General features: G+C 58.0%; 1 protein-coding gene and 1 long non-coding RNA gene across 3 annotated transcripts; both read left to right on the forward strand.

Moving 5' to 3' along the window:
• The first annotated feature begins 171 nt into the window (after positions 1-171).
• On the forward strand, positions 172-7,168 carry LOC146427522 (uncharacterized). Of its 2 annotated transcripts, XR_014856358.1 has the most exons (10): positions 172-1,207; positions 1,376-1,431; positions 1,681-2,663; positions 2,832-2,924; positions 3,249-4,207; positions 4,376-4,465; positions 4,517-5,478; positions 5,647-5,739; positions 5,839-6,797; positions 7,032-7,168. It is a non-coding gene; the product is annotated as an uncharacterized LOC146427522 (long non-coding RNA). The 2 variants fall into 2 exon arrangements; XR_014856357.1 differs by having other exon boundaries at positions 1,376-1,424; positions 1,650-2,663; positions 4,376-5,478.
• A 6,396-nt stretch (positions 7,169-13,564) lies between these two features.
• On the forward strand, positions 13,565-19,121 carry THY1 (Thy-1 cell surface antigen). Its single transcript, XM_085081998.1, has 4 exons — positions 13,565-13,817; positions 16,029-16,110; positions 16,219-16,554; positions 17,114-19,121. Exons 2-4 carry the CDS (start codon positions 16,074-16,076, stop codon positions 17,224-17,226), a joined length of 486 nt encoding a protein of 161 aa, XP_084938124.1. The 5' UTR covers positions 13,565-13,817; positions 16,029-16,073; the 3' UTR covers positions 17,227-19,121.
• Positions 19,122-19,571: the final 450 nt, after the last annotated feature.

Raw genomic sequence — 19,571 nt, forward strand, 5'->3', positions numbered from 1 at the left:
CACATACCATTCCTGGCTTTTCCAGAGCACAGAGTCGTTAGAGACTGGTGGGCATCATCATGGTACCCAAGGTAGCTTTAGTGGTGATTGGGAGAGCTCCTTCTGGAGCTCTCTTGGGTGCAGTTTTCTTTCAGTTGTTGGAGTCAGAGCTTTTCAGGCCTAACTGTGTCCTCCTCCTTCCTTGGCAGAAGAGACACCGTGATGGACGGCGTGGCAACAGAGAGCAGCAGCGGCGAGGTCAAGAGTAGAGCGGCGTGGTCAAGAGGTGGTAGGGGAAAGGAAATCTGGGCAGATGGCATTCCTGGCTTTTCCAGAGCACAAAGTCGTTAGAGACTGGTGGGCATCTTCATGGTGCCCGAGGTAACTTTGCGCTGGGCGACCTCCCTGTAACCAGGGCAAGGTCTTTGCTTTAGTCTTGTTGGCCTTTTGCCATTTTGTTGCTTTGGCTGCCACAGAGAACTGGTGACCCTGTAAGAAGGGTGTGAACCCCATTCTCTGCACCTGAGGGGGGAAATAGAGCTCCCCCAGGCCACCCTGTAAAGCAGGGCATGGCCTTTTCCCCATGGCCAATGGCTTTGTGCCCCTGGCCAGCGTGACCCCCTGTAGTCGGGGTGTGTCACGGCCTTTTGCACCTTGGCCACCTGGGAAGCCCCTGGTGGTCTCCCTGGTGCACCTCCGGGACAGGTCTGAAGGTCTGATCTGCTGCTCAGTGGCTGAGAGGGTTCCCCGCAGTCTGTGTGCACAGAGCTTGCTCACTCTTCTGGGATGTTGCCCTCGTGTGTTCCCCTGTCCGTGTGAGTGAGGCAGTGTGTGTGTGTGTGTTTTTTAGGTATAGAGCAGAGTAGCTTAGGCTTCTCAGGAGAGAAGGAGGAGTTCTGTGCCGCAGCAGGGGTTCCCTGTCACGCCCTGGGTGGAGACAGGTCCCAGCCTGGCCCTAGTTCCTGAGGACGGAGCGAAGCCGCTTAGTGGCAGCGTGGGCACCGGGACCCACCTGTAGCCAGGGCCTGGGTGTGTGCCTGTGCTGCGGGGCTGCCTGTCCTGCCGGTGACCTTGCCAGCGTGCGTGGCCTGTACTCAGAGCACGCAGCAGCTGGAGCCCCTGTAAGCAGGGGCACAGCCTCTTTGGCTGCAGCTTTGCATGCCCAGCATCATTTGCCCAGAGGACCTCACTCCTACCACCAGGAGGGCCTGCAGCGTACGACGTTGAGGTGGGTGAAGCTGTGGTGCTTGGAGGCTTTGGAGGGAGGTGGGAGACCTGTGGCTGGGTAGTGGTGATTGGGAGAGCTGCTTCTGGGGCTCTCTTGGGTGCCGTTTTCTTTCAGTTGTTGGAGTCAGAGCTTTTCAGGCCTAACTGTGTCCTCCTCCTTCCTTGGCAGAAGAGACACCATGATGGACGGCGTGGCAACAGAGAGCAGCAGCGGCGAGGTCAAGAGTAGAGCGGCGTGGTCAACAGAGAGCAGCAGCGGCGAGGTCAAGAGTAGAGCGGCGTGGTCAACAGAGAGCAGCAGCGGCGAGGTCAAGAGTAGAGCGGCGTGGTCAACAGAGAGCAGCAGCGGCGAGGTCAAGAGTAGAGCGGCGTGGTCAACAGAGAGCAGCAGCGGCGAGGTCAAGAGTAGAGCGGCGTGGTCAACAGAGAGCAGCAGCGGCGAGGTCAAGAGTAGAGCGGCGTGGCAACAGAGAGCAGCAGCGGCGTGGTCAAGAGTAGAGCGGCGTGGTCAAGAGGTGGTAGGGGAAAGGAAATCTGGGCAGATGGCATTCCTGGCTTTTCCAGAGCACAAAGTCGTTAGAGACTGGTGGGCATCTTCATGGTGCCCGAGGTAACTTTGCGCTGGGCGACCTCCCTGTAACCAGGGCAAGGTCTTTGCTTTAGTCTTGTTGTCCTTTTGCCATTTTGTTGCTTTGGCTGCCACAGAGAACTGGTGACCCTGTAAGAAGGGTGTGAACCCCATTCTCTGCACCTGAGGGGGGAAATAGAGCTCCCCCAGGCCACCCTGTAAAGCAGGGCATGGCCTTTTCCCCATGGCCAATGGCTTTGTGCCCCTGGCCAGCGTGACCCCCTGTAGTCGGGGTGTGTCACGGCCTTTTGCACCTTGGCCACCTGGGAAGCCCCTGGTGGTCTCCCTGGTGCACCTCCGGGACAGGTCTGAAGGTCTGATCTGCTGCTCAGTGGCTGAGAGGGTTCCCCGCAGTCTGTGTGCACAGAGCTTGCTCACTCTTCTGGGATGTTGCCCTCGTGTGTTCCCCTGTCCGTGTGAGTGAGGCAGTGTGTGTGTGTGTGTTTTTTAGGTATAGAGCAGAGTAGCTTAGGCTTCTCAGGAGAGAAGGAGGAGTTCTGTGCCGCAGCAGGGGTTCCCTGTCACGCCCTGGGTGGAGACAGGTCCCAGCCTGGCCCTAGTTCCTGAGGACGGAGCGAAGCCGCTTAGTGGCAGCGTGGGCACCGGGACCCACCTGTAGCCAGGGCCTGGGTGTGTGCCTGTGCTGCGGGGCTGCCTGTCCTGCCGGTGACCTTGCCAGCGTGCGTGGCCTGTACTCAGAGCACGCAGCAGCTGGAGCCCCTGTAAGCAGGGGCACAGCCTCTTTGGCTGCAGCTTTGCATGCCCAGCATCATTTGCCCAGAGGACCTCACTCCTACCACCAGGAGGGCCTGCAGCGTACGACGTTGAGGTGGGTGAAGCTGTGGTGCTTGGAGGCTTTGGAGGGAGGTGGGAGACCTGTGGCTGGGTAGTGGTGATTGGGAGAGCTCCTTCTGGGGCTCTCTTGGGTGCCGTTTTCTTTCAGTTGTTGGAGTCAGAGCTTTTCAGGCCTAACTGTGTCCTCCTCCTTCCTTGGCAGAAGAGACACCATGATGGACGGCGTGGCAACAGAGAGCAGCAGCGGCGAGGTCAAGAGTAGAGCGGCGTGGCAACAGAGAGCAGCAGCGGCGAGGTCAAGAGTAGAGCGGCGTGGCAACAGAGAGCAGCAGCGGCGAGGTCAAGAGTAGAGCGGCGTGGTCAACAGAGAGCAGCAGCGGCGAGGTCAAGAGTAGAGCGGCGTGGTCAACAGAGAGCAGCAGCGGCGAGGTCAAGAGTAGAGCGGCGTGGTCAACAGAGAGCAGCAGCGGCGAGGTCAAGAGTAGAGCGGCGTGGTCAACAGAGAGCAGCAGCGGCGAGGTCAAGAGTAGAGCGGCGTGGTCAACAGAGAGCAGCAGCGGCGAGGTCAAGAGTAGAGCGGCGTGGCAACAGAGAGCAGCAGCGGCGTGGTCAAGAGTAGAGCGGCGTGGTCAAGAGGTGGTAGGGGAAAGGAAATCTGGGCAGATGGCATTCCTGGCTTTTCCAGAGCACAAAGTCGTTAGAGACTGGTGGGCATCTTCATGGTGCCCGAGGTAACTTTGCGCTGGGTGACCTCCCTGTAACCAGGGCAAGGTCTTTGCTTTAGTCTTGTTGGCCTTTTGCCATTTTGTAGCTTTGGCTGCCACAGAGAACTGGTGACCCTGTAAGAAGGGTGTGAACCCCATTCTCTGCACCTGAGGGGGGAAATAGAGCTCCCCCAGGCCACCCTGTAAAGCAGGGCATGGCCTTTTCCCCATGGCCAATGGCTTTGTGCCCCTGGCCCGCGTGACCCCCTGTAGTCGGGGTGTGTCACGGCCTTTTGCACCTTGGCCACCTGGGAAGCCCCTGGTGGTCTCCCTGGTGCACCTCCGGGACAGGTCTGAAGGTCTGATCTGCTGCTCAGTGGCTGGGAGGGTTCCCCGCAGTCTGTGTGCACAGAGCTTGCTCACTCTTCTGGGATGTTGCCCTTGTGTGTTCCCCTGTCCGTGTGAGTGAGGCAGTGTGTGTGTGTGTGTTTTTTAGGTATAGAGCAGAGTAGCTTAGGCTTCTCAGGAGAGAAGGAGGAGTTCTGTGCCGCAGCAGGGGTTGCCTGTCATGCCCTGGGTGGAGACAGGTCCCAGCCTGGCCCTAGTTCCTGAGGACGGAGCGAAGCCACTTAGTGGCAGCGTGGGCACCGGGACCCACCTGTAGCCAGGGCCTGGGTGTGTGCCTGTGCTGCGGGGCTGCCTGTCCTGCCGGTGACCTTGCCAGCGTGCGTGGCCTGTACTCAGAGCACGCAGCAGCTGGAGCCCCTGTAAGCAGGGGCACAGCCTCTTTGGCTGCAGCTTTGCATGCCCAGCATCATTTGCCCAGAGGACCTCACTCCTACCACCAGGAGGGCCTGCAGCGTACGACGTTGAGGTGGGTGAAGCTGTGGTGCTTGGAGGCTTTGGAGGGAGGTGGGAGACCTGTGGCTGGGTAGTGGTGATTGGGAGAGCTCCTTCTGGGGCTCTCTTGGGTGCCGTTTTCTTTCAGTTGTTGGAGTCAGAGCTTTTCAGGCCTAACTGTGTCCTCCTCCTTCCTTGGCAGAAGAGACACCATGATGGACTGCGTGGCAACAGAGAGCAGCAGCGGCGAGGTCAAGAGTAGAGCGGCGTGGCAACAGAGAGCAGCAGCGGCGTGGTCAAGAGTAGAGCGGCGTGGTCAAGAGTAGAGCGGCGTGGTCAAGAGTAGAGCGGCGTGGTCAAGAGGTGGTAGGGGAAAGGAAATCTGGGCAGATGGCATTCCTGGCTTTTCCAGAGCACAAAGTCGTTAGAGACTGGTGGGCATCTTCATGGTGCCCGAGGTAACTTTGCGCTGGGCGACCTCCCTGTAACCAGGGCAAGGTCTTTGCTTTAGTCTTGTTGTCCTTTTGCCATTTTGTTGCTTTGGCTGCCACAGAGAACTGGTGACCCTGTAAGAAGGGTGTGAACCCCATTCTCTGCACCTGAGGGGGGAAATAGAGCTCCCCCAGGCCACCCTGTAAAGCAGGGCATGGCCTTTTCCCCATGGCCAATGGCTTTGTGCCCCTGGCCAGCGTGACCCCCTGTAGTCGGGGTGTGTCACGGCCTTTTGCACCTTGGCCACCTGGGAAGCCCCTGGTGGTCTCCCTGGTGCACCTCCGGGACAGGTCTGAAGGTCTGATCTGCTGCTCAGTGGCTGAGAGGGTTCCCCGCAGTCTGTGTGCACAGAGCTTGCTCACTCTTCTGGGATGTTGCCCTCGTGTGTTCCCCTGTCCGTGTGAGTGAGGCAGTGTGTGTGTGTGTGTTTTTTAGGTATAGAGCAGAGTAGCTTAGGCTTCTCAGGAGAGAAGGAGGAGTTCTGTGCCGCAGCAGGGGTTCCCTGTCACGCCCTGGGTGGAGACAGGTCCCAGCCTGGCCCTAGTTCCTGAGGACGGAGCGAAGCCGCTTAGTGGCAGCGTGGGCACCGGGACCCACCTGTAGCCAGGGCCTGGGTGTGTGCCTGTGCTGCGGGGCTGCCTGTCCTGCCGGTGACCTTGCCAGCGTGCGTGGCCTGTACTCAGAGCACGCAGCAGCTGGAGCCCCTGTAAGCAGGGGCACAGCCTCTTTGGCTGCAGCTTTGCATGCCCAGCATCATTTGCCCAGAGGACCTCACTCCTACCACCAGGAGGGCCTGCAGCGTACGACGTTGAGGTGGGTGAAGCTGTGGTGCTTGGAGGCTTTGGAGGGAGGTGGGAGACCTGTGGCTGGGTAGTGGTGATTGGGAGAGCTCCTTCTGGGGCTCTCTTGGGTGCCGTTTTCTTTCAGTTGTTGGAGTCAGAGCTTTTCAGGCCTAACTGTGTCCTCCTCCTTCCTTGGCAGAAGAGACACCATGATGGACGGCGTGGCAACAGAGAGCAGCAGCGGCGAGGTCAAGAGTAGAGCGGCGTGGCAACAGAGAGCAGCAGCGGCGAGGTCAAGAGTAGAGCGGCGTGGCAACAGAGAGCAGCAGCGGCGAGGTCAAGAGTAGAGCGGCGTGGCAACAGAGAGCAGCAGCGGCGAGGTCAAGAGTAGAGCGGCGTGGTCAAGAGGTGGTAGGGGAAAGGAAATCTGGGCAGATGGCATTCCTGGCTTTTCCAGAGCACAAAGTCGTTAGAGACTGGTGGGCATCTTCATGGTGCCCGAGGTAACTTTGTGCTGGGCGACCTCCCTGTAACCAGGGCAAGGTCTTTGCTTTAGTCTTGTTGGCCTTTTGCCATTTTGTTGCTTTGTCTGCCGCAGAGAGGGGCGACCCTGTAAGAAGGGTGTGAACCCCATTCTCTGCACCTGAGGGGGGAAATAGAGCTCCCCCAGGCCACCCTGTAAAGCAGGGCAGGGCCTTTTCCCCAGGCCAATGGCTTTGTGCCCCTGGCCAGCGTGACCCCCTGTAGTCGGGGTGTGTCACGGCCTTTTGCACCTTGGCCACCTGGGAAGCCCCTGGTGGTCTCCCTGGTGCACCTCCGGGACAGGTCTGAAGGTCTGATCTGCTGCTCAGTGGCTGAGAGGGTTCCCCGCAGTCTGTGTGCACAGAGCTTGCTCACTCTTCTGGGATGTTGCCCTCGTGTGTTCCCCTGTCCGTGTGAGTGAGGCAGTGTGTGTGTGTGTGTGTTTTTTAGGTATAGAGCAGAGTAGCTTAGGCTTCTCAGGAGAGAAGGAGGAGTTCTGTGCCGCAGCAGGGGTTCCCTGTCACGCCCTGGGTGGAGACAGGTCCCAGCCTGGCCCTAGTTCCTGAGGACGGAGCGAAGCCGCTTAGTGGCAGCGTGGGCACCGGGACCCACCTGTAGCCAGGGCCTGGGTGTGTGCCTGTGCTGCGGGGCTGCCTGTCCTGCCGGTGACCTTGCCAGCGTGCGTGGCCTGTACTCAGAGCACGCAGCAGCTGGAGCCCCTGTAAGCAGGGGCACAGCCTCTTTGGCTGCAGCTTTGCATGCCCAGCATCATTTGCCCAGAGGACCTCACTCCTACCACCAGGAGGGCCTGCAGTGTACGACGTTGAGGTGGGTGAAGTGGTGCTTTGAGGGTTTAGTGGTGGGGGGGATTTTTTAGACTCAGAAGTTTCTGTGCAGAGCTTTCTTCACAACTTCTTTGTCTTGAATTGCTGTTATTAGTTATGGGTTGTCATGGCCTGACTAATTGTTTTTCTTTCTTCCCCTCTTGTTTTGGCTTTTTGCCCTTCTTTTGTTGAAAAGGTTTGGTGATCTTGTCTCTCAACCTGTTTTTTTGTTTTACAGCATCTTTACTGAGGAGAATACGTCTGGATCTTAGCATCCACAGAATCTTTCCCTCTTTTCTCCAGGGACAGCAGCTGTTATTTCCATTTTTGTTCTTCCTCTCTCTTATTTTCCTTGAATAAAATACTTTTGAATTTGGTCTTTCTTCCTCTTCTTTTCATTAATAAAGTTTTTTCAGTTGTTTCTCCTCTGTGTTCTTCTCCATCAATAAACTTCTTTTTCAGTCTCTGTGTTACAGTTTTTCTTATGCCTTTTTTCTTCTCCCATCCTCTTACGAGTGTTTTGTGTTTCTTTAACATTTGCCTCTGCAGCTGCAGATTTTGGGGTCATGTGTTTGTCCCTCCTCATTTCTCCTACATGCAGTTATTACCATGTTTTGGTGTCTGGGGAGGTGCCACTGTCTGCTACTGGTGCCATCTTATGGGCAGATCTCTGTAAATTATCTGAAAAGGTGAGTGAGTTGTAATCAAGTGCTGGCTGGCAGGATCCCAAACCCCCTAGGCATAGATGAACACTTGCTGTGTAGCTTCTGCTTTGGAACATGCTTGAGCTCCTTGAGCCACAGGGCGAGATTTCTTCCATTATACACAGACAGGAACTGTTTGCTCTTCGCAATGATGACTTTAAGTGAGATTTATTAAGCAGATGTTGCTTTTTCTTGTTTGTTCCTGGTGTTGGCACAGGGCACAGCCAGTAGTTCCCAGCTGTGCCTTCCTCAACGCCAGGAGTGCTATTCTGATTTTACTCATTTCTGTTGTGCTGCTTTGCCCAACTTCAAGTCTTCTCCAAGTGGCAGGGCCTCCACTTGCTGAGTTTTGGGTACTGTAGATAATAAATAATAAAGAGAGAAGTAATAATAATAACAGATGATAAATATTTAATGATAATGGCTAAGTAATAGCAGTGCCTGGCACAGTTCTATGTGTGCCTAGGTAAACTCTGACTTCCACAATCCTCTTTTTTTCCCTTTCATTTTTAACTTTTTTTATATTGGGGTTCTCCTGAAACTCAGAGCTTTTTTATGACAGTGCTGTCTCTATCCTCAATCTCCTACACGAATATTTCCAGAGGGTTGGCTTGCACTGAAAAAAGTAATTTCTGAGGTTGTTTTTTTCTGTTGCAAAACTGCTCCCTGGGGATGTGAACTGACCCACTTGTTGTCCCTGAAGGGGCCTGTGGCAGGGATGGGTGACTTGGGCTCCCAGCTCACCAGAGAGCCCAGACACTTGTGGGTTCTCCAGCCTGAGCAGGAGCAGATAGCTGACAATGGGTCTTGAGCTACCTAGGAGACACTTGGAATTCCTCTCTGCTGTAACCCATTTGTAATTATGGACTGGGAGCAATCCCTGAGTGACCATGTAGGGCAGAAGAGGGTTGCTGCTGTTTGGGGTGTGATGCTGGGAGGGTCATGCAGAGAGCAGGGCTGGCTGAGTGCCTGGAGGAGACACAGCTTAGGGTGTGGGCAGGCAGGGCTGCCTCCTCCTCTTCCCGGCACTTGGCTGGGGCAGGAGGGCTCTCTGGGAGCAGGGACACCCTTTAGCTCTCTGCCCAGCACCTGCTGCCATTGTCCCTGCTAACAGTGGGGAGAGGAGGGAGCACTGGAGCTGGTGACACAACCCCAGTGCACGAGCAGCTGCCGCCTGCTCAAGGGAAGCTCTGTGTGTAGCCACAACCTCTGTGCTGCCAGCATTGCCCAGGGCGCAGACAGGGCTCCTGACAGCCTCAGGGTGGGACTGGGCCCTGTGCCGTGTCACAAAGGGGGCAAAACTGCCTTTATTTGTCATGGAATCGTGGAATATTCTGGCTTGGGAGAGGTCACTGAGTCTGCACAGGCACCCCAACACTCCCACCCTGCTCCTGAGAGCGTTGTCCAAAAGCTCCTGGTGCTCTGGCAGCTGTGAGGCAGTGACCATTCCTTTGGGAGCCTGTTTGGTGCCCAGCACCCTCTTTTGCTAATATCCAAACTAAATCTCCCTTGACACAGTTGCAGCCATTCCCTCAGGTCCTGTCCCTGGTCATCAAAGAGCAGAGGTAGGTGTCCCTCAGGAGGAATTTGTAGGCTGTATTTAGCTGTAGACTGTATTTAACCTGCCTCTCTGCAGAATCTGGGGCTTCCCAGCTGCCTCAGAGCACAGGGAGCCCCTGCAGGCAGCTGCTTCCTGTGGTTCCTCTGGTGCTGTCCTTAGGAACATGTGTGGTGAGAGTTAACTGCCCCAGCTTAATGGTTCCTTCATAAATAAGGAATGCTAATAAACACTTCCTATTCCTTAAGGCCCAGCAGATAAGAAGAGAAAAACCAAGGAAGCTATTTCTATTTTCTGTAACTTGTATTAGTCATCTCTCCTGAGACAGAGGGAAAGCTTGGCTGGGGAGGAGCAGCAGAAATGGTGCTGTGCTCCACACCTCTTTCTCTGTCCAGCACCTCCTGAAGGCCCTCAGCAGCTTCTGCTTTCCAATATGAGTAAATTTCCCTATAACAAAGGGAATTAAGGTTTATCTGGGAATCAACTCCCTGTCACGGACTTCTAATGCTGTGCATCACCCCCACAGGGCCTCCCCCTTTTAAAGGGAGTGGGAGGGGTGATGTGTCTTAAGGGTTCAGCAGGAGGGCAATTCCACCACCTGAAGTGGCAGCTTTTCCCAATTCCAAATCTGTCTGTGTTCACTTCCATCCAAAGAGTGCATGGGATGTGGCACTTTGCAATGAGCTGGGAATACAGGCCCTGAGGCCACTGACCCTGCAGGTAAAGTGACAGGGCTGCAACCCCTGAGCCAGGAGTTACCTGCCAAACCTGCCTGGCTCAGCTGGCAGAGATGCCTCTCCTGCCCCCAGGGATAAGGCTCCTTCTCAGCTCAGCAGAGATCAGGTTTGCAGGCACTGTGCAGAAAGCAGCTCTCCCAAAAACCCAGCCCCTGCCAAGAACTGACAGGATGCGATGGGAGGCAGTGAGGAGGAGGCTGGAGCAGGCAGCCAAGCACCCTTCCCACTCAGTCTGGAGAGCAGATGGAGCAAACTAAGAGCTCTCTACCTCAGTCAACCTCCTCTTCCTGGCTGTGCTGGGTCCTCGTGTCCTGGCTGGCTCCCACAAGGATTCCCAAGTCTCTTGCAAAGAGATTTTAGTGGCTTTGGGCTGGAGGCAGGCAGAGATAGTCACCCACTCCTCCAGATGGATATAAAGCTGCAAGGAGAACAGCTCTGCTCTGCTTTGGGCAGGAAAGCTGCACTGCTGGGCTGTCTGGGGGATCTCAGGCAGCAGTGCAGGTGAAGCAGGGATTTACTGCAGAGGATCCTACACTGTAGTAAAGGCTCAGTGCTGGCAGCCTCCCACAGAAGTCCCCACAACAACACTCCCCCTTTGGGGCACTCAGGTGACTGAATGTGAGCACAGAGCCTGGGGCTTCCAGGCAGCTACAGGACACAGTGTGCAGCACACAGGGAGGAACAGAGGGAAGGGAGGGATGTTCCTGCTGGCAACTGTGTCAGTGCAGGGCTGGAGCTGATTGCTCACGGGCACTCCCCAGCCCTGATCACTGTTAGATGGAGGTTTTCAGTCTCTGGGGGTTCTCTATGCAGGGCACAGGCACAAGGCAGGTAGAGGCTACCCAGGCTGGGGCTCTGTGCCAACCATCTCCTTAGCCCAGCTAACATGACCCCAGGCCAGTGCTGCAGCAGGAATCCTGCCTGCCCCTGTTTTCCATGGCTCTGTGCTGCCTGCAGGAAGCAGGGGAGAACAGTCTCCTCCACCCCTGCTCTGTGCAGCACTGCCACAAAGCCCAGGGGCTTCATATCTGGGCCGTGCTACATTTAGCGTCTGTGGGGCCTTGCAGGGCTCCCAAGGGCCATTCTGTCCCTCCAATCAAGGGCACAGTTCTTCTGCTGCCTCCCTTCCTTGTCCCTTAAAATGGGGTGGGAAGGACCTGGGTTTGGTTTAGTGCAGTGAGGAGTAAACCCTTTGCAGCCCTCCTGTCTCTGGGACAGGGCCTGAGCTGCAAGGCAGGTGAGCATCAGCCACTCCTAGGGCTGTGATCTCTGCAGATCCACCACTGATTCCCAGATGCCCTCCTTTACTCCTCCATGCTGTAACTCCCCAGCTCTAATGGCCTTGGAGAGGGTGTCAGGGGTCTCTCCACAGCACTGCTGCCCTCAGGTCCTGTTGTCCATAACCTTAACATCTCCTCTCCCCAGCAATTGGCAGTGTAGAAACAAATGGTTACTGCGTGGGCATTGTTTTTGAGTAGGACCCAGGGTGTGCTGCTGTGCAGTGATTCATGAGCAGCAGGGAAAGGGAGAGACTCTCCAATTCCTGTCTTTGGGATAGGCTGAGGGTAGGGCAGAGATGTTCCTCTTGGGGAGGATGTGCATCCGCCTTTCTCCTAGAAGGGTGTCTCCTGCAGCAGGATGTCCTTGGGCAAGGCCAGGTTTTAATTGCTGCAGCATCACCAGACACCCGAGTCATGGTGCCCCTCCAAGGCTCTGCACCCAGCCTGCCTCCTGCAGCTACTGAGCTATTGGGAGCTATGAATCTCCCCACAGGGACACCCCACATGCCCTGGCTTTCTCTCCAGAGAGGATCCAGGGGCAGTTTGGCTGATCTGAGGTCCTAGGGGAGCTGTCTGTGCCCTGCCTCTGCCTGCTGGTCTGTCTGTCCTGCAGCATCCACTTGCTCCTGCTGCTGTCTGCACTGCTGTGCTGCACTGTGTGTTTGGCTGCCTCCCTGTCCCTCTTGCTGTCTGTCTCCCTGACTGACATCTGCCTCTGCAAACACTGCCTGCCCCCCTCTCCACCAGTCTGTCACTATCCGGTTTTTTCCTCCCCACCCTTTTCTTTTGGCTGCTATCCGGAGGCCTCTGCATTAGGTGTGACTTGAGTACTTTTGTCTGGTTTATGGATAGCAGCCAGGCTGCAATCTGCAGCAAAAAACTATCCAGAGGGAAAACCTCTGCAAGGAGCCTCCTGCAAATACCTAGGCAGGACAGTGGCTGCCAGCACTGCCCAGAAACTGCATACTCACGCCTGCCTCCACAGCACCACAGCTAGAGACTGAAAGGAAGCCCAAATCTCTTGCAGTGGCACTTGGGCCACTGCATGCCTCCAAAAGCCAGTTCTTGGAGCTTGAATTCCCTGGTTACCTTTGGGATAGCTGGGGGTGAGGGTGGGGATGTGGAGGAGACACAGCTTGGGGAGATGTGAAGCTAAATGTGAAAAGGACTTGTGTGTGTGTGCATGGTTACATGTGCTGCCCCACATCACAGCTGTGTTTGGACATAGACCTTGTGCTTGCAATTTTTCCTCTCTGACAACATTGCAGCATGTCTCGTGTCTGTCTCTTTGCCTTGCATCCATCTGCTTCCAGTCACTGCATCTTTCCATGTCAGTTTGCCGTGCCTCTCACCCTATCCACAGCCAGCCCTGCCAGTCTGAGCCATACTGGGCCAGCAGTGTGATGTGTCATTGTGCTGCCACAGCAGACAGGGTCAGGCCTTTGCCCTCCTCATGGCAGCACACTGGGACCCTGCTGAACACTCCCAGGGCACCACAGGCCCCCTGGCCAGCTTGGGGAACTGTCCCTGTTTGGGCCAGCGCACCTGCAGCCCACATAGTGAGCGAGCAGCCAGAGCCAGGCTTTTGTAGAATTAGCAAAACCCCCTGCACAGCCAGCTTGCAAAACCTCAGCACTCGAGTGTCACCTGGGATCAGGTTCTGCTGGAGCAGAACATGACTTTTGTATCAACTTTCCCAGAGTCAGCCCTTTCAGCAGAGCCCAGGGAGGGGTGTGGGAGGAGGTGAGGATGGGACAGGCCATCCTGTATGTCTCTGTGCCTTCCTGGGATACCTCAGAACCCCAGTTCCCAGGGAAAAGAGCTCCCTGATGCTGCCCTCCTCTCCTGTCATGACCTTGCCCAAGAGCAGGGAAGAGATCTTGTCCCAGGCTGCTTTCTGGATCCAAAGCCATTTTGTCTGTGCAGAAGCAGCTCTGCTTATCCCCTTCTCACAGGCTGATGGGAGCCTGTGGGGAGCAAAACCTTGGTGTGTCCTCATTGTCACCAGACCTGGGCCTAAAACTGAAGGTCTGTGGCCAGTGGCATCACAGACAGAGCTTGCAGATGTGACACTTGGGGCCATGGCTTAGTGCTGGATTTGGCAGAGCTGGGTTAGCAGTTGGACTCGATGGTTTTTCCCACCTTTAAACGATTCTGTGATTCTCTGATTCAGCTGTGTGTCCTGTCATTCCCACAACGATTTCCCACATGGAGGAGACCTGTGTCACACAAACCTTTGGTGACTTGGTGCAGGGTGGCCTCTTGGAGCACCTGAGCTGAACTCCTTTGGTGGCAGGGGATGATGCCTGCCCCCTCCTCAGCAAAGCCCACACCAAGCTCCTTTTCCCTTTCCCAACCATCCTCCTTTCCCAGCAAAACACCTCCCACGCTGCCGGGGAGGATGAGGGTTGGCAGCTCTTCCGCAAAATGATGTTCCCATGGCAATGGGGATGCGTCGCCCTTCCCGGGGAACATAAGGGGGGCGAACGGGACCCTCCGCATCAGTGCGCGCCCCTTCTCCGGGGCGGGGGCGTCCGAGTCCCGCAGAGGCAGGGCCCCCCCGCACCGCCCCCCGCCGCAGGGCCGGGGGCCGAGCCTCAGTGACGCCTCCCGGTCCCCATTCGCTGGGTCCGCCCGCCCAGCCCTGCCCAGACTGCGGGAGCGCCTCGCCCACAGCCCGCCGGGCAGCCCCGGACAGCGCCGGCAGCCCCGCAGGCAGCGGGCAGCACCGGACAGCGCCCGCAGGTAGGCACGGACATCCCGCAGCGCCCCGCAACCCGCCGGGTCGGGCTCGGCCGCGGGGCTCGGGGCGCGGCGCGGGGCTGCGGGCGCGGGGAGGGTCGGCAGCCGCCGGGCGCTGCGGAGGAGCAGCTCGCCCCTCGCCCGGGGGATGCTCGGCCGGACGGAGCGCGCTGGAGGAGGGGAAGGGCTCCGCTTGTCGCCCCGCTGCCGCTGCCCCCCACCCCCGGCTCGGGACTGCGGCATTCCCGGTGGGCGCGCCCCCGCGCACGCCCGCACCGCACCGCACCGCAGCCGCGCTCCCGCTCCGCGCTGCCGCAGGGGGGGATCTCGCCCACGCCGAGGGGTCGCCTCATCCCTCTCCCCTGCGCGCCGCTTCCCCGGGCACCCCTTCGTTGGCGACCACCCCCGGCACAGACAGGTTCCTCGGCTCTGGGGTTCTCTCAGCCCACCCGTCTGGCTCTGCACGTCCCCGTCCGCGTCCCCGCAGCTCTGCCGCGCTGGTGGCCAGGGGCTAGGTGCCACCATGGGGTGACCCCGAGCAGGTGGGGACCGCGCCGGGAACTTCGCCCTGCAGGAGCTGGAGCCCCTCTAATGCCACCGTCCTCAATGCCACCGTCCTCCTGAGCCCTGTCCCTACGCCAAACCCCTGGGATCATGCAGGAGGGAGAGTTACCTGGCTTGCTCTGCTCCCAGCACCGCTGTCAGGAGGAGAAGAGGGGTCCAAGGGCTATCAACCCAGAGACTAGAGAACCTGAATGCTTAGGCACATAGGTGTGAGGAAGACCCCCTCTCTGGGGGCTTATTTGCACTGATTTTCTGGAGGAAGGCCAGGCTATGACCTAGATAGTGTCCCAGGACATTCAAAAAGGAGCAGGCTGCTGCTGGGAAATGACAAAGCAAGGGACGGGGTGGCAGTTTCCAGGAATCCAGAGGTTCAAGCATTTGCCCCACTGGCAACCTCTTGGTTGTCAAGATCAAGAAGGGAATTTTTCTTCCTGGCCAAGGCTTAGGGTTCTGGATAAAGAGATATTTCAGAGCTTCAGCGTGAGCAAATGGGTTTGGTATTTCCTCTTAGAACGTTATATGAAAGACCCAAAATTCACTAAATAGAAAAATCCAGCTGACTGTACGGGATTAGGCAATTCCTAGCTTTTCCCCGGGTGCCTTGCCAGGCTCAGAGGGAGCAAACTGAGGGTCTGTTGTCCCCTCTGCCAGCCTGGAGTCACGAAGGGTTGATCCCCCTCTTGGATCTGGCCCTACATGGCCAGCCTGGAGGGCTGACTGCAGGGTGCTCGCCGTGTCCTTCAGCCCGGCGGCTGCCTCGCTGCTCCCCCGCCCCGTCCCTCCATTCCGCATGCCTGCGGCTGGATTCCCCAAGCGGCTGCTTGGCCGGGCTGCAAACCCTTAATTGATTCCTTGCGGCCGCACTGGGATAGCTGGAATCAGCAGCCCTGCTGTTTGGATGGCACATCACGGGCCCCCTACCCACACACACTGCCTGGAGAGAGACAGGCACCGGGCAGGGACCCAGAGAGTGGATGCTGCCACCCAAACCCCTTCCACGCCGCGGGCAGGCAGGCTGAGCTCAGCTCCTGGAGGCTTTGTGCCATCCTTCGGCGGTCTTGGCTCCCTGTCCAGCTGCTGTGTCCCTCTTCCTCGCTGCTCTTGGCCCCTTTCCCTCGCTGCATCGCAATGACTCATCCTTGCTGAGCTCACTCGCTGGAGCTGCGGGAGCACTGGCAAGGCGGGCGCCCGCCAGCCCTGAGAGAGGGTCTCTCACCTGGCAGCCCCCTCGCCATGAGGGGACCTCTGGTCAAGGTGTGCAGGCTCCGGAGTGCAGCCTGATTTCACCTGTCTGAGAGCCTTGGATGGCCATGGGGCCGAGGGGGGGAAGGCAGGGCATGCAGGCCTTGCTGCGGGTCTGGCAATGCTCATTTAATGTCTGCTGGGGGGATCTGGACAGGGAGATCAAAGTGTGGATGTGGTACGGCCTGAGGATGTGGAAGGGTGATGCTGGGCAGACACACAGTGATCACCCAGCTGGTTGCAGTGCCAGCAGGGCTCTGTGCAGTGAATCACACGCCGTAGTGAGGAGGAGGAGGCTCTAGAGCATCAACTGTGCATGAAGGGCAGCCTGTGCCATTTCTGCACCGCCGAGTGCCCACATCCACAGGGCAATGGCCTGGCTAACTGCCTCTCTCTGCCCCTGCCCAGGTTCCCCTCTCAGAGACAGCCCCCACTGGGCACCTCAGCGGCAAGATGAACCCCACCGTGGGCATCGCTGTCATCCTGACAGGTACATCCCTCCCTGCTCCCCAGCCAGCTCAGCCCAGGGCAGCCTGGAGGCTGCATGGGCACCCCCAGAGCTCCCTGTTCCCTGTCCAACCCCTCCTGCCTCTCACAGTCCTCCAGGCCGCCCACTGCCAGATGATCAAGGACCTGAGTGCCTGCCTGCTGGGCCAGAACCTGCGCGTGGACTGTCGCTATGAGAACAAAACCGACAACCCTCTGACCTACGAGTTCAGCATCACCAAGGACAACAGGAAGCACGTCATCCAAAGCACCATCAGCGTCTCCGAGAACATCTACCGGAGCCGATCCAATGTCACCATGCACAGGAACCTGGTGTGCCTCTACCTGCAGAGCTTCACCACCAGCGATGAGGGCATCTACATGTGCGAGCTGAGGGCCACCAATGACTACACTGGCAACCAGATAAAGAACATCACTGTTATCAAAGGTGAGACGGGCAGTGGCACCTGGTCTCAGCCCTTCCCGCCTGCTCCTTGGCTTGGCAGGGCCAGCAGAGAGCACCACAACTCCTCGTGGTGTCCCCAGATCCTCCCTGAGCTCCAGAAATGTGTCCTGAGCCTTACACGCCCTTCAGATGGGCTTCAGCCCACAGATGGGCTCACTCTGCCCCATCTCACTCTGCTTTTCCTGCCTCTTTTGGGTCCCACCTCAGGCACATTGCCTAGATATCCTCCTGTAGGGAGGATTTTCCATACCTACATCCAACAGGAGCAGTCCTCCTGTTGCAAAGACCTTCATCTCACCTGGTGCCCATCCACTTGTCCCCTCAGTCAGGGACAGGCAGGGTTATGCTTCTCAGAGTCCCAAAAAATCTTTGCTGCTACATGTTGGGAGGGAAACAGGCCAGAATTGGACTTGCTGTATTTCTGTGACAGACTAAATGCGAGAAGCTGGGTTCCAGTACCCCTAGAACATCCAGCCTGAGCCCTGTCCCCGAAGGACTTAATTGCTTCTCTTCTCTCCCTCCTCGTTCCTTCTCCTCCCAGACAAACTGGAGAAATGCGCCGGCTTCAGCCTCTTGATCCAGAACACCTCGTGGCTCCTGCTGCTGCTCCTTTCCCTGCCTCTCCTGCAAGCCGTGGACTTCGTGTCCCTGTGAAAGGCGAAGCACACCCGCTCACACTCACACACACACACACACAAACACACACACAGCGCTCGCACACACACCCACGCACACACCGAGCACCCCAGCCACCCCGCCTTCCTCGCAGCCCCTGGAAAGAGAAGCCGAAGCGTCTGGAAGCCGTGAAACCTCTCTGTGTTATCTCTATTTAGCCGTATATCTAACGCTAACCACCGTCCCGTGCCGAGGCCCGCCATCCCACGCACACACGCCCCGCTCCGAAGCATGGTGGCTCTGCTAGGCAGCGTTGCTTCTCCCATCGCGCCTCCCCGCTCCGCAGGCTGGCTGGTTTGCTTGTGCTGGGAGCACTGGAGGCCTCAGCCTCGCTTGTCCCATCCCTTTAACTCTTGGGGTTTGCCTGTTGTCAACTGGGGAAAGACAGCTGGATCGGCAGGTAAGATACAGGGGTGATGCGAGAGTGTGCAGAGGGTGCCTGTGGTGAGTGCTGTGCCACAGCCCCCGGAGGTGACAGGGCTGTCAGTGTCCCCACCTGCCCTGCCTGCCAGCCAGGTGACTGATTCCTCACCCTGCTCCTCTCACCATGAGCTGCCATGGCTGGGAGGGGCACAAAATGAGTCCTGTCTCAGTGAACAGGGGAGCTGTGGGATGCTGCTGGGCCTGGCAGGAAGGGAGGAGAGGGGGAGCAGATTTAGGAGACACCACGAACCCCCCTGCCTCCTTGGGGCTGTTCTGGGGCCCTGGGAACGGGCTCAGTGAAATTGTGCTTCGGCAACAAGTTTTTCCTAATCTGTTTCTTACAGCTGAGTGGGAAGTGAGGCCTCCTCCAGACACCATCTGGTACCTTTGGGCTGCCCGAGCCAGAGACATCACCCGCTCTCCCCGGGGACCAACCCTTAGCTGTGACGAGAGAATTGCTGCCAGCACCAGTGGAGGCAAGCAGAGCCTCTCTGAGCTAGCCACAGCCCCACTCCCCTCCCCAGGGCCCCCAGAGCTGCACCCAGGCTGGCTGGTGGGGAGGGAAGTGTGACGCCAGGGTCCCCACAGGGACTCCTCTGCACTGTCCCCTTGTCTTCCATAAGGGAACATTTGGGGACCCCAATCCTTCCACATGGAGAGGAAGAACAGTCTTCCTCGAATCCCACCGTGCTCCTGAAAGGAGCCCATGGACTCCCTCCCTTCTCCCTCCTCCCTTTCAGCATTTCCTTGTCTCCCTTTAAGAGCAGAAAAGGACCTAAGGGCAGCCCACAACCTCAGTAAGGCCAGGATGGTGCCAGGGGTTGGCGAGAGCAGGGAAAGGGATGCCCAGCACAGCTCAGACCCGCCAGCCCGGGGCTGCCCCGATGCCCATGGGGAGCCTCGCCCAGGGGAGGGCACGGGGAAGGGAAGATGCAGGCAGGAGCATCCAGGTCCATGGGGTGAACCCCAGCTGTGATACCCGTGCAGCCAGGGCTGTGCCACCACGGCTTAGAGCAATACACAGCAGCTGCTCCCCACTCCTTGCTCTTCTCCAGAGCTGCTTCCTACCCCCCTGCCCGCCCCCTGCCCACCCCCTACCTGTCCCCTGCCCGTCCCCTGCCCATCCCTGCCTGCTTGCTTGCTGTCTAGTGCTGCTGAGGCCGTGCCCAGCTGAGGCCCGGCTGTGCCCAGCTCCCTGGGCGTGCTGGTGAGCGCCGGGGCAGGCGCGGAGCCCAGCGGCAGAGCGCGGACGCGGCTCGAGTCTCATTTTTTTGTGAACATTTGTAGTTGTTTCCACAGCTTGTCGTCAAAGAAATTCTGTTAAGGGAAAAGAAAAAAAAAATGGGGAAAAAAGGAACCCTATGAAAAGCAACAACAACGAAAAAAAACCTTATCATCCAGGAGTGTTCCTCTGTCTGCACAATAAAACCCTACCTAGGTTGTGTGTTGGAGCCACGGGTGCCCGTGTGTGGGGCTGTGGGGACAGGGGCTGTGTGGGGCTGGCTTCAGGACCCTGCTGAGGGGCACAGCCCCCCTGGCAGCCCCCCTGTGCCTCCAGCACTCCAAAACCTGCAGGAGAGAAGCAGGCAGGGGGGCAAGGCTTGCCTTCTCCTGGCAGGGTGACCCCCTGCTGCCCACCTGGAGCATGGTCCCCGTGCCCAGACCCTTTGCCCTATCCCCATCCCTGTCCCTAAACCCCTGGCTCCATCCCAGAGCCACCTACTGCCCATGGTGGTGGCAGGGAGGCAAAGCAGGGACCCCAGGTCTGGTCCTGGCCCATCCATCCTCCGGAGGGGAGGAGTTGGCAGGGATGGAAGTGGCCACGGGAGTGGGGCTGGGTGTGCTTGTGTGTCCCAAAACTCCTGCTCCTGTCACACCAGGTCCTGCCCGAGCTCCTGTGC

The sequence above is a fragment of the Lichenostomus cassidix genome, chromosome 24 (assembly GCF_008360975.1).
Source record: "Lichenostomus cassidix isolate B80296 chromosome 24, HeHo_3.0, whole genome shotgun sequence".
Lineage (NCBI taxonomy): Eukaryota > Metazoa > Chordata > Aves > Passeriformes > Meliphagidae > Lichenostomus > Lichenostomus cassidix.

Bases quoted from the DNA above. Each gene is read 5' to 3' on its own strand.
- THY1 (XM_085081998.1), top strand. From the start codon at position 16,074: ATGAACCCCACCGTGGGCATCGCTGTCATCCTGACAG. The intron at 16,111-16,218 runs GTACATCCCTCC...TGCCTCTCACAG, and splicing joins CATCGCTGTCATCCTGACAG to TCCTCCAGGCCGCCCACTGC. The intron at 16,555-17,113 runs GTGAGACGGGCA...TTCTCCTCCCAG, and splicing joins GAACATCACTGTTATCAAAG to ACAAACTGGAGAAATGCGCC.